Below are 14,541 nucleotides of genomic sequence, written 5' to 3'. Positions count from 1 at the left end.
AAAAACTAAAATAAGGAAACAGTATTTACTAAATCAACATGTATTGTAAACTTAGCAGCCTGCGATTTAGCAATATTTTATCCCAACAACTAATTATGTAGGAGGTGTTAAATTCCAAGTCTTCTGAACTTGGAAAAGTGCATGTAATAAATGTGCCTTTTTACAAAATTAGATACAGAATAGTATTGGTCAAATGTAATTTTATTCTCCAACTGTTCGGTGACATTGCTGAAAAACAGACTTAAGAAAATACATGGTAATTCAAATTAGAAAGCAAGATTATGAACTTTAAAAGTGTTTTTGAAAAAAAACTGATAAGCATGGTAAGTAGTATGGTTTTCCCTTATAATTTTCTCCTTCTCAACTCTATTGGAAATTCTAAACTTAGACAAAGAGAATAAGAAAAATAAGTTTTATCTCCATACACCATATATAATCTAGATCCTTTCAAAATTAAAACAGAGAATAGTAATTATGTCTGACCTCTGGACTACTTCATTAACTGTACATGAATAAGCCTTCCATTGAAATCCAGAAAACTGAAAATTATGCCTCTGAACAACTGTAAACCCTTTTGGATGGCAATTATGAGAAGTCTGATACAAAGGGAGCGTCTTGAGGGGCAGAGGATATGTGATCAAGCCTAGATTTTACACCTTATTCATTGTGTGTTTCAGGCAAATCACTTGACTATAAATAAGAATTGGTTTGCTCAGCTGCAAATATAAAGATAGTATTACCTACCTTATGGGACTGCTGAGAGGATAACACCAGATAAGATTTAAAAGCATTTATAAAGTATGAAGTATAAATTAGTATAAAACAGTACATGAAAAAAAAGGGGGGAAGGGGGGAGAAAGTATTAGTCATGCAATCATGTCTGACTTTACAACCCATGGATTATAGCCCGCCAGGTTCCTCTGTCCATGGAATTCTCCAGGCAAGAATACTGGAGTGGGTGGACACTCTCTTCTCCAAGGGATCTTCCCGACCCAGGAATCAAACCCAGGTCTCCTGCATTGCAGGCAGAGTCTTTACCGTCTGAGCCAATGAGTAAGAGTTCATTGGGTGAGGCACGAGAAGGGGCACAGTGGACTAGGGAAAGAGAGCAGTGGCAGGAACAAGGCCTCACTGTAGCAGGTTTAAGAGAGAGAATAGGAAGGGAGAAATTGGAGAAAGGAAGCAGAGGCAAAGTTTTGAAACATTTTTTGCTGCAAAGAACAAAAGAGTTGGGGCAAGAGGTGGCAGAAATGCGTTCGGAGAAAGGGTATTTTCAAAGATGGAAGAAATAATGGCATATTATAATGCAGAAAGGCATAATGCAGGAGAATAAGCCAGATTCTAGAAATTCAACCATTTCTTTAAACAGGAAGTTGAGTGGTAAAGAATCCGCCTGCCAGTGCAGGAGACACAGGTTTGATCCCTGGTCTGGGAGGGCCCACAAGATGCAGAGCAACAAAGCCCTTGCATGTGCCATAATTACTGAAGCCCGCGCCCTAGGGCCTGTGCTCAGCAACAAGAGAAGATACTGCAATGAGAGGCACGTGCACGCCAAGTAGAGAGTAGCCCCCACTCGCTGCAACTAGAGAAAAGCCCAAGCAGCAACAAAGACCTAGCACAGTCAATAAATTAATTAATTAATTAATTTAATTAAAATAGAGAGCTGATGACTCAAAGAAACCCAACGAACCAAAATCCAAATGAAAAGACCCTAGAAGAGAGGAAAAGAAAGCCATCACTGTTTTGACCTTTGGCAGCAGAAGCAGGAAATCAATACCGACACAGATAAGAAGAAAATGAACTTTAATTTTAAAGACCAGACACAGACTGGCACAATAATCCTTGGTACCCCAGGTATAACAGATATAGCAGAGTCTGCAGCCATTCACTAACTCCACCCCTACAGGCCTTTGCCAAGAGTCACTCGCAAGGCACAAGCACAAGTGGCTTACTAAAGTCAGAAGGCAGGACTGAAGCAGTAGAGAATGCCTGGAAGGAATCTAGATTTCACAGTGAGTACCAGGCAGCAGTCATCCACAACTTAGGAAAGGAAAAGGAAGACTGAGACAGACCATTCCTAATACGAAGTTCAAGGACAGGGCAGGAGAGCTAAGACAAATCCTAGTGGGATTCAGATCCCAAGTTCTGCTACAGGGGCAGTTCTGATCCTGCTCAAACCACCTGAAGCCCAAGGTGAAATGAAACACGAAAGCAATAGCAAGCAAAAAAACTCAGCTCAGTTATAGGCTAGTGACTCAGACCGCTACACATGGCACCTTACAAAGAAGGCACATGCCCATCCCTGAGAATACATTCCTTAGTTCAATCTCTACTTTTCATTTACAAACAATTTTGGCATTCAAAAAAATTATAAGACATGCAAAGAAGCAACAAAATTTGCTCCATCGTGAAGAAAGGATACAGAACTGAAATAGAAGGGAAGGGGGCAGGGCATAACCTTTGAAAGAAGGACATAGCTCTTGAGGATACCACAAAAATTGTTTAGAACCAATTAGGCCCCAGATGGAAAAGATCTGATCCAATAGACCCTGAGCCTCATTACACATTTATTATAATACATTAGCAAGCTATATGACATATCCACCTGTGCCATGACAGTTCCAAGGCCAAGCATAAAAAGCCAAAAAAGTAGGTGGTGGCCCAATTCCTGAATACCAGCCCTTACTCAAAATAGTTGGACGAATCCTCCCACTTACTAGACTATGGAATTACTCAGCCCATAAAAACTCACCATACCAAATTTCTGGGTTGCTCTCATCTTTTGAGATGGACCTCATTCTGTCTTATGGAATGTGTATCTCCCAGGGCCTCTTGCCAGCTGAGATGGACCACACTCTGTCTATGGAGTGTGTATCTCTCTCAATAAATCTACCTCTTACCTATCACTTTGCCTATCACTGAATTCCTTCTGTACTGAGACATAAAGAACCTGAGCTTCATTAAGTCCTGAGACCTGGTGTGCAATTTCAATTAAAAGACAGTGGATTTAAGGCCTAATCCATGGGTTCAAGTCCCATCTGAGTTGTGCAATTTCAGAACCAGACTCAGAGACAGATGTTAGACCCAAATGTTAGAATTATCAGACAGGGACTTTAAAAAGACTCTATTTAGAGGAACTACTGGAAGTGGTACACAACACTAGAAAGGAAAAGATGAAAGCTATATAAAAAAAAGAGCCAAGATAAATGCTAGATACAAAAACTAGATAATAAAGAGAAATAATTTTTGTAATGAATTTATTAGGAGATGGACAAAGCAGAAGGGAAAATAAAACCAGTGAACTTGAAGACAGGTTCACAGAAATTATGCAAACTGAAATAAAAATTGGGGAAAAAAAACTACTGGAAAAAAGAATAGAGCAACCAGTACCTGCAGTACAATCTTATATGCAATCAAAATCCCAAACAGAGAAGAAAGAGTGAAGCAGGGAATAAAAAAAAAAAAGTGAAGACATAATGGCTGAAAACATTCCGAAACAAACTAAAGAAAGATATCAACCAAAAATCCAAGAAGCTCAGTTAACCCTACACAGGATAAACACAAAGTATTCACGTTTTAGGGAAATGCCAAAGAAACCACTAAAATCACAAGATATAGAAAAAATTTTGAAAGCAACCAAAGGGAAAGCGCAGAGGATGGTCCCGGAAGCCATTACATTACTTCAACCAGCGGCGACTCTGTCTCCTGAGGCAGCGGTGGGTTATGATACGGCCTGGGCATCTTCACACGTGCCGAGTTACCTTCACCCCCACCTGGGCCCTGGCCAATTCGTCCTTCCTGTGCTCCTTCGCTTAGCCAGCTACTCACTAACCCTGACAAGCACTTCTGGGCAAAGTTTACTGCTTTTTTTTTTTCCTTCTTCCAACTGAAACTGAAACAGACTGTTTTCTCCAGTGGTTTCTGTAGCGGTGCTGAGCCAGAACACCCTAGCGACTTTTTCTCAATTGGGGAGGGGGAAGCTGGTAATCAGCCCATTACCCAGACAAGGAAACTGAGGCCTGTGGAGAGGCGGCCACAGACAGGTGAGGACTCCAAGCCTCTCTGGCTCCCGCGCCCAGCAGGTCCCGGATCCCTGCAGCCTCCACCTTTGGGGTTGTACTAGAAAAGTCCCTGGGCCACCTGGCGGGACTTCTGGCTCTGAAATGGGTGATGAGATCCACCTCCTTCCCCCAACACAGGGAGCACCTAGAGCTGCTTCCCAAATAGGCCTGTTCCTTTCACACCTGTTAGATCCCACCAAAAAAAGATACCCCACATCCAAGGGCAAAGGAGAAGCCCCAGTAAGACAGCAGGAGGGGCAAAGTCACATTTAGAATCAAACCCCATACTTGCCAGAGATGCTCGGAGGGCTCAAACAAACCTTGTGTACACCAGGACCCAGAGACCCCACAAGGGCTGATCCAGAACTGTGTTTGAGTGTCTCCTGTGGAGGTACGGGTCAGCAGTGCCCTGCCGCAGAGGCAGGGGCTCTGGGTGCAGCGGACCTGGGTATGGCATAGCCCTCTTGGAGGAGGTAGCCATTAACCCCTCCATACAGCCACCAGAACTTACATAGGACTGGAGAAACAGACTCTTGGAGGGTAAAAACAAAACCTCGTGCACACCAGTACCCAGGAGAATGTGACCTCACAAGAGACTGACCCAGACTTGCCTGTGAGTGTCCAGGAGTCTCTGGCAGAGGCATGGGTTGGCGTTGGCCTGATGTAGGGTTGAGGGCACTGAGTGCAGCAGTGAGACCATGGGACCTTTCCAAGGAGGTTACAATTATGACAGTGGCTGGGCTTTGCTGGAGCAGCCATGAAGAGATACACCATGTCCAAGGTAAGAGAAACCCAAGTAAGACAGTAGGTATTGCGAGAGGGCATCAGAGGGCAGACACACTGAAACCATAATCACAGAAAACTAACCAATCTGATCACACAGACCACAACCTTGTCTAACTCAATGAAACTAAGCTATGCCCATGGGGCCACCCAAGATGGGAGGGTCATGGTGCAGAGGTCTGAACAGAATGTGGTCCACTGGAGAAGGGAATGGCAAACCACTTTAGTATTCTTGCCTTGAGAACTCCATGAACAGTATGAAAAGGCAAAATGATAGGATACTGAAAGGGGAACTCCTGGGGTCGGTAGGTGCCCAGTATGCTACTGGAGATCAGTGGAGAAATAACTCCAGAAAGAATGAAGGGATAGCGTCAAAGCAAAAACAACACCCAGTTGTGGATGTGGCTGGTGATAGAAGCAAGGTTCGATGCTGTAAAGAGCAATATTGCATAGGGACCTGGAATGTCAAGTCCATGAATCAAGGAAAATTGGAAGTGGTCAAACAGGAGATGGCAAGAGTGAACGTTGACATTCTAGGAATCAGTGAACTAAAATGGACTGGAATGGGTAAATTTAACTCAGATAACCATTATATCTACTACTCCGGGCAGGAATCCCTTAGAAGAAATGGAGTAGCCATCATGGTCAACAAAAGAGTCTGAAATGCAGTACTTGGATGCAATCTCAAAAATGACAGAATGACCTCTGTTTGTTTCCAAGGTAAACCATTCAGTTTCATGGTAATCCAAGCCTATGCCCCAATCAGTAACACTGAAGAAGCTAAAGTTGAATGGTTCTATGAAGATCTACAAGACCTTTTAGAACTAACAGCCAAAAAGGATGTGCTTTTCATTATAGGGGACTGGAATGCAAAACTAGGAAGTCAAGAAACACCTGGAGTAACAAGCATATTTGGCCTTGGAGTATGGAATAAAGCAGGGCAAAGGCTCATAGAGTTTTGCCAAGAGAACGCACTGGTCATAACAAATACTCTCTTCCAACAACACAAGAGAAGACTCTACACATGGACATCACCAGATGGTCAACACCAAAATCAGATTGATTATATTCTTTGGAGCCAAAGATGGAGAAGCTCTATACAGTCAGCAAAAACAAGACCAGGAGCTGACTGTGGCTCAGATCATGAACTCGTTATTGCCAAATTCAGACTTAAATTGAAGAAAATAGGGAAAACCGCTAGACCATTCAGGTATGACCTAAATCAAATTCCTTATGATTATACAGTGGAAGTGAGAAATAGATTTAAGGGTCTAGATCTGACAGACAGAGTCCCTGATGAACTATGGACGGAGGTTCATGACATTGTACAGGAGACAGGGATCAAGACCATCCCCATGGAAAAGAAATGCAAAAAAGCAAAATGGCTGTCTGAGAAGGCCTTACAAATAGCTGTGAAACGAAGAGAAGTGAAAAGCAAAGGAGAAAAGTAAAGATATACCCATCTGAATGCAGAGTTCCAAAGAATAACAAGGAGAGATAAGAAAGCCTTCCTCAGTGATCAGTGCAAAGAAATAGAGAAAAACAATGAAATGGGAAAAACTAGAGATCTCTTCAAGAAAATTAGAGACACCAAGGGACCATTTCATGCAAAGATGGGCATAATAAAGGACAGAAATGGTATGAACCTAACAGAAGCAGAAGATATTAAGAAAAGGTGGCAAGAATACACAGAAGAACTATACAAAAAAGATCTTCATGACCCAGATAATCATGATGGTGTGATCACTCACCTGGAGAAGGCAATGGTACCCGCACTCTAGTATTCTTGCCTGGAGAATCCCAGGGACGGGGGAGCCTGGTGGGCTGCACTCCATGGGGTCGCTAAGAGTCAGACATGACTAAGAGACTTCACTTTCACTTTTCACTTTCATGCACTGGAGAAGGCAAGGGCAACCCACTCCAGTATTCTTGCCTGGAGATTCCCAGGGACGGGGGAACCTGGTGGGCTACCATCTATGGGGTCACACAGAGTCGGACACGACTGAAGCAGCTTAGCAGCAGCAGCAGCAGGAATCACTCACCTAGAGCCAGATGTCCTGGAATGCAAAGTCATGTGGGCCTTAGAAAGCATCACTACAAACAAAGCTGGTGGAGGTGATGGAATTCCAACTGAGCTATTTCAAATCCTAAAAGATAATGCTATGAAAGTGCTGCACTCAATATGTCAGAAAATTTGGAAAACTCAGCTGTGGCCACAGGACTGGAAAAGGTCAGTTTTCACTCCAATCCCAAAGAAGGGCAATGCCAAAGAATGTTCAAACTACCACACAATTGCATTCATCTCATATACTAGCGAAAAAATGCTCAAAATTCTCCAAGCCAGGCTTCAATACTACGTGAACCATGAACTTCAAGATGTTCAAGCTGGATTTAGGAAAGGCAGAGGAACCAGAGATCATATTGCCAACATCTGCTGAATCATCAAAAAAGCAAGAGAGTTCCAGAAAAACATCTACTTCTGCTTTATTGACTACGCCAAAGCCTTTGACTGTGTGTATCACACAAAACTGTGGAAAATTCTTAAAGAGATGGGACTACCAGACCACCTGACCTGCCTCTTGAGAAATCTGTAGGCAGGTCAACAAGCAACAGTTAGAATTGGACATGGAACAACAGACTGGTTCCAAATTGGGAAAGGAGTATGTCAAGGCTGCATATTGTCATCCTGCTTATTTAACTTATATACAGAGTATATTATGAGAAATGCTGGGCTGTATGAAGCACAAGCTGGAAACAAGATTCCCGGGAGAAATATCAATAACCTCAGATATGTAGATGACACAACCCTTATGGCAGAAAATGAAGAAAAACTGAAGAGCCTCTTGATGAAAGAGAAAGAGGAGAGTGAAAAAATTGGCTTAAAACTCAACATTCAGGAAACAAAGATCATGGCATCCAGTCTCATCACTTCATGGCAAATAGATGGGGAAACAATGGAAACAGTGAGCGACTTTATCTGTTGGGGCTCCAAAATCACTGCAGATGGTGACTGCAGCCATGAAATTAAAAGACGCTTGTTCCTTGGAAGAAAAGTGATGACCAACCTAGACAGCATATTAAAAAGCAGAGACATTACTTTGACAACAAAGGTCCGTCTAGTCAAGGCTATGGTTTTTCCATTAGTCATGTATAGATGTGAGAACCGGAGTATAAAGAAAGTTGAGCACCGAAGAATTAATGCTTTTGAACTGTGGTGTTGGAGAAGACTCTTGAGAGTCTTTTGGACTGCAAAGAAATCCAGCCAGTCCATCCTAAAGGTAATCAATCCTGACTATTCATTGGAAGGACTGATGTTGAAGCTGAAACTCCAATATTTTGGCTACCTGATGCAAAGTACTCACTCATTGGAAAAGACCCTGATGCTGGGGAAGATTGAAGGTGGGAGGAGAAGGGGACGGCAGAGGATGAGATGGTTGGATAGCATCACTGACTCAATGGACATGCGTTTGGGTAAGCTCCGGGAGTGGGTGATGGACACAGAAGCCTGGCATGCTGCAGTCCATGGTGTTGCAGAGTTGGACATTGACTGAGTGACTGAACTGAACTGAACTGAAGGATAAGAAAGGTGTGTGGCTACAGAAATATCAAAGTACACTTCGGGAAGAATACTGTCAGAAATACAGAGGGGAAATTCACAGTGATCAAAGGTTCAAATTCATAAAGACATAATTTTAATGCACACACACATACATATATGCACCCAATAAAAATGACCCCAAATAAATAAAACAAAATTCACAAAACTATAGAGGAAAACAGAAATCCACAATCACAGCTGAAGACATTATGTCCTTCTCTCAGAAACTGATAAAAATCGTCCCCTAAAAAATCAATAAGGATATAAAGTATTTGAATACTATCAACTTGATCTATCAAACATTTATAGAACACTATATTCAATAAAAGCCAAATACATATTTTTTAAGGGCATGGGAATATTCACTAAGATCATATTCTAGGCCATAAACATGTTTTAATTAATATAAAGGAATGAAATCATACCAAATGTATTTTCTAATCACAACAGAATTAAATTAGAAGTCAATAGAAAGTTCTGAATATTTTCCAGTGTTTAGAAATTAAACAATGTACTTCCTAGTAGCCCACAGGTGAAAGAATACTATTACAGGAGAAACTTTTATATAATTTGTGTATACACATATCGAAATTTGTAGAATGTAGTTAAAGCAGTTTTCCTAGCTTAGAGTGAAATTTGTAGCTTTAAGTGACTATGTAAGTACTATGTACTATGTAGTCACTTACATAGTCACTTACATAGTCACTTCTTACTATTTAAGTAAGACAGGTGTACATTCAATAATGAATGGTTCTACATTAATGAACCAGGAAAATAAAAGCAAATAAGTAGAAGAAAGGATATTATAAAATTAAAAACAGAAATCAAGTGAAGAGAAATGAACAAACAGTATAAAAATGTCAACAAAGTAAAAGTTTGTTCTTGGCAAACAAGATTAAAGAAATAGAAAAAACTCTGGCGAGCCTCATTAGGAAAAAATAAATAGAAAACACAAATTACCAATATAAAGAATCAAAGGGAAAACATAACTACATAATCTATAGCTGCTGCTAACTCGCTTCAGTCATGTCTGATTCTGTGCAACCCCATAGACGGCAGCCCACCAGGCTCCCCCATCCCTGCGATTCTCCAGGCAAGAACACTGGAGTGGGTTGCCATTTCATTCTCCAACACATGAAAGTGAAAAGTGAAAGTGAAGTCGCTCAGTCGTGTCCAACTTCTAGCAAACCCATGGACTGCAGTCTACCAGGCTCCTCCGTCCATGGGATTTTCCAGGCAAGAGTACTGGAGTAGGGTGCCATCGCCTTCTCCTAATCTATAGCAATAAGGGACTAATAAGCCAACAGTATGAACATTTTGGAGTGGGTTGCCATTTCCTTCTCCAGGATATTTTCCTGACCCAGGGATCAAACCTGGGTCTCCTGCATTGCAGGCAGACTCTTGACCCTCTGAGCCACCAGGGAAGCCCTGAAGTATGTTAGACTTCTTAAATGAAATGGACAAATTCTTGAAAAAGTATAATTCACCTATGTTGACAAAACAGAAAATAGAAAGAAACTCTCAGCAGCCGTATAGCCTCTAAAAATAAACACATAACAGTAAAACTTCCCACAAAGAAAAGTTCAGGCCCAGTTTAATTCCCTAGTAAATTATATTAAACATTTAAATAATTAACAATAGCAATCTTATACAAACTTTTTCCGAAAAGAGAGAAAATGCAGTTATTTCCCAATTATTTTTGGAGCTGGAATAACCATACTAAATTTAAACACTGAGCCTTCCGTGGTGGCTCAGACGGTACATGCAAGCAATCTAAATTAACCAAAATAAAATTTAAAAGTAGAATAAGATTATTTAACTTTAGGTGACTTTAAAACTGATTGTGAACCTATAGTAATCCACACAAAAGTATTAGTAATAAACAAATATATTAAACAGAATATAGTCCAAAAATAGATCCATCTTGCAAAGACAATCCAATGGAGAGAGGAAAATCTTTTCAACAAATGATGAACACTGGATATCCTTACTGAGGGAAAACCAAAAACATGACTTCCTATATCACAGGATACACAATTCCCACGCAGCACAGTAGGAAAGAATCCGTCTGCCAATATAGGAGATACAAGAGACGCGGGTTTGATCTCTGGGTAGGAAAGATCCCCTGGAATAGGAAATGGCAACCCACTCCAGTATTCCTGCCTGGAAAACTCCACGGCCGGAGGAGCCTGGCGGGCTCTAGTTCATGGGGTCGCAGAGAGTCGGACACAACTGAGCACGCACGCATACAAAGGTAAAAGCAAACTACATATCTTCTAGAAGAAAACATAGGAGATTATTTTCATGATCTTCCTAGAGAAGACATAGAAAGCACTAATTGTAAAACAAAAATCTGATAAATTACAGTTCACCAAAACAAAAAACTTCTCCTCGAAAAATACCATTAGGAAAATGAGCTGGCAAGCCACAGACTAGGAGAAAATACATGCACTTATATATATACAAGATCAAGGAAATATGTAATTTTTTCAAAAGAGACTTCACAAAAAAAATTATACAAATGGCTAAAATCACATTAAAAATGAGCTTAACACCATCAGCCATGAGAAAAATACAAAACCACAGTTAGATATCACCATGAACACAGGAGAATGTGCAGTGCAGTGGATCTCAATGAGATAGGGAGGTTTGCAATTTTTACAACCAGGAGACATTTTCAGTTGTTACTGGCATCTAGAATGCTGCACACCATCCTACAATGTACAGGATAATCCCACAGAACAATTATCCTGCCCAAAATGTCAATGGTGGCAAAACTGAAAAACTGCTAAGAGATTAATTTAAAGAGACTAATAGCATCAAATGACAGGGAAGATGTAGAGCAACTGGAATTCTGGATACGTTACTAGAGGGGACGCAAAACGGTTCATTCACTTTGTTTGACGTTTGACAGATATTACTGTACTAAGTGCAAATAACTTCTTGTCAAATTAAATGCCAAATGGCTTACAAGGCTGTGCATGATCTAAAGCCAGTTTACTTCTCCAGCCTCATATCTCTGTTAGCTGAGGCACAAGAATGATACAGTACTAAAAAATTTTTCCCAAAAGTCTACTTGATTTTACTGACAGAAATCTTAAAAGTCCTGAGACAAAAGAAACCTTAACATCATTTAGCTCAACTTATTACCTAGAGCAGGGACAATAATACATTCTTGACAGTGAAACATCTACTGTCTCACACTGTTACGGCAAAATCTCACAGATCTAATAAAAACTTGAGGAACAACCCATGTTATAAAAGTAATGATCCTCTACTCTTTCTGTAAACTGAGTTAACTGGAGATTACAACAGTTACTGATTTCCTTAAGCAACCTCATAATATAAGCCGAAAAAATTAATATGGTAGTTTAGAAAGATACTATCTCTTTATGAAAACCGCAACCCATTTCACAAAGGAATGAAATCAGTGAAAAACAAGTCTTTAACTGGCCTAAATCAGTATTATTCAATAAAGATATAATGTAAACTATAAATGCAAGCCATATATGTAATGTTTACAAAGAACAGGGATGAAGTCAATTTTGATAATACATTTAGGGTACATGCGACCCCATGAACTGTAGCCTGCCAGGCTCACCTGTCCATGGAATTCTCCAGGCAAGAATACTGGAGTGGACTGCCATTCCCTTCTCCAGGGGATCTTCCCAACCCAGGGATCAAATCTAGGTGTCCTGCCTTGCAGGACGATTCTTTACCATCTGAGCCACCAGGGAAGCCCGGCAATTCTGATAGTGTATTTACTGTATATGTATAAAATATGTAAAACGGCCAATATATCCAAAACACTGTCACTTCAATATTTAATAAACATAAAAATTTTAGATTATTTTATATTATTTTTCTGTACTAAGCCTTCAAAACCCAATGTCTGTTTTATACTTATAGAACACCTCATTTTCAACTAGCGAAGTTTCAGGTGCACAATAGCCACATGTAGCTAGTGTTGATGGAGAAGGCAATGGCACCCCACTCCAGTACTCTTGCCTGGAAAATCCCATGGACGGAGGAGCCTGGAAGGCTGCAGTCCATGGGGTCGCTATAAGTTGGACACAACTGAGCAACTTCGCTTTCACTTTTTACTTTCATGCATTGGAGAAGGACATGGCAATCCACTCCAGTGTTCTTGCCTGGAGAATCCCAGGGACGGGTAGCATAGTGGGCTGCTGTCTATGGGGTCGCACAGAGTCGGACACGACTAAAGTGACTTAGCAGCAGCAGCAGCTAGTGTTGACTGGATGCTAATGTCGCTTACTACATGACACACTTCAAGGAAATTCACATGGATTATTTCATTTAATGCAACTTGAGGTCACTCAGTGGTAAAGAATCTGTCTGCCAATGCAGGAGACGCAGGTTTGATCCCTGGGTGGGGAAGATCCTCTGGAGAAGGAAATGGCAACCCACCCCAGTATTTCTTGCCTGGAAAATTCCATGGACAGAGGAGCCTGGCGAGCTACAGTCAGTGCTCACAAAGAATGGAACATGACTTTAACCAACACAAGGAACATATAGGGGAAAATAACTTGCCCAAAAAACCTTGCCCAGGTTGGTGGTAGAATCAGGATTTTAAACCAACCAGCATGACTCAGATATGGTCCAAATCACTATGCAATCCCATCTCAAATCAACTTCTTTTACAATATTACTGAAACTTTCAATTAACCAAATTAATACTTTTGATTCCTGCTTTGATATTATATATTCGTTGTACAGAAATGTGTATTTCTGGTCACATAAAACCTGATTTTCCCCCTGCAATACAGAATCGAAAACAAAAGACTTACCGTTAAAATGAGTTTTTGATACTTTTGTTTTAGGTCTGACACACTTGCAGATGGGTCTGCTCCCAGAATGCTGTACCAATCTTTTTTTGGTATCTGCTCAAATGCCATCATACCTTGAACAAGAAGTGGTCCTTTTCGGATCAGCTGAATAGAAATATTGACGACAATTCATTACAGTTTGCGTATAGCTGGGAAATAATAAGGTACAGCTTCCCTAAGTTCTGTAATATTAAGTCATCATAATAATGCAAGAAGAAGCAAATATTTTCATTTGACACGCCCCAAGAATTTCACGTTTAAGTATACAGACAAGTGTGGAAAAATCTGTTAGATGTTTCATGATATACGCTTGTATATTAAAGTAACGAATATACAACAGCGTAAGAAAAAAAAAAGAATTCGATAATAAACCCGAGCGGTGGATGGCCCTCTAAGAAAGGTGTTTCTGCTAGTTTCTTGGTAAAAGCAACACACAGTAGGTACTCACTAAACATATTAGAGTTTAATAAGTGTTTATAAAATGAGTAAATATTCTTTAAAAGCAAAACGAGGAATTAAAATCAATTTGGGAGCATTCCCTCTTAATGTCTCCAGTTCACTTCTTGTCTTTGGGTTATCTTCAAAGAATAACACGCCAAACAGCCAGTCAGCACTGGCAGGTGGAGAGCAACAGTCCTTCAGTTATTGGACAGGCGCTCAGATCTCGCAAAGAGCTCCTGAAACTCTTCAAGGGAAGACGTGACAGCCCTTCCGAACCGAAGAGAACCCGCCAGGAGACCCAGAACCCGGCAACTTCTTCCCATAGCCGCAAACTCAACGAGACATCCGGGGCTTCCTCAAAATTGGGACTCGGAAATCCACTGCACTCACAGTGCCCTGTGTCCCCCAGCCACAGACTTCGTACCCTCTCCGGGATCCACTCGATCGCAAACTTACCGACAGTAAAGCCACTAGAGCCCACTCCTCGCCTGCTGTCTGCCAAACCTCGGAACCGGCTTCTGCTTCCGCCGGAAGTCACTGACCTAACGCGGTCAAGTTTCCAGCCGAGCCACAATGGCGGAGGCACCGATCGGAAGCGCCGCTCCGCCCTCCTGACGCGGTCGCTATGGTAACCCATTCGCCTCTGCCTCAGGAGTTTACCAACAGTAAGTGCGGGCGCGGTAGGAAAAGGTTTCCTTCGCCTTGTTCTAACTCGCTCTTGTCCTCGCTCCCAGACGGTCGTTTCTCTCCTCTTCCTCAGCGAGTACCCCCAGCACCCGCCTCCAAGCTTCCTCCGCCTTCCTCAAAACTT

General features: G+C 41.4%; 1 protein-coding gene across 1 annotated transcript in view; it reads right to left on the bottom strand.

Moving 5' to 3' along the window:
• DNAJC24 (DnaJ heat shock protein family (Hsp40) member C24) overlaps positions 1 to 14,222 on the bottom strand; it is a 78,112-nt gene extending 63,890 nt beyond the window's left edge. The window contains exons 1-2 of the mRNA XM_068988503.1: positions 14,187 to 14,222; positions 13,251 to 13,394 (exon numbers count right to left, since the gene is read on the bottom strand). Of these exons, the coding sequence (XP_068844604.1) occupies positions 13,251 to 13,361 (111 nt within the window). The 5' untranslated portion in view covers positions 13,362 to 13,394; positions 14,187 to 14,222. The remainder of the gene's footprint in view (positions 1 to 13,250; positions 13,395 to 14,186) is intronic.
• Positions 14,223 to 14,541: the final 319 nt, after the last annotated feature.

The sequence above is a fragment of the Capricornis sumatraensis genome, chromosome 16 (assembly GCF_032405125.1).
Source record: "Capricornis sumatraensis isolate serow.1 chromosome 16, serow.2, whole genome shotgun sequence".
Lineage (NCBI taxonomy): Eukaryota > Metazoa > Chordata > Mammalia > Artiodactyla > Bovidae > Capricornis > Capricornis sumatraensis.
This window is presented reverse-complemented; position numbering and strand designations above follow the sequence as displayed.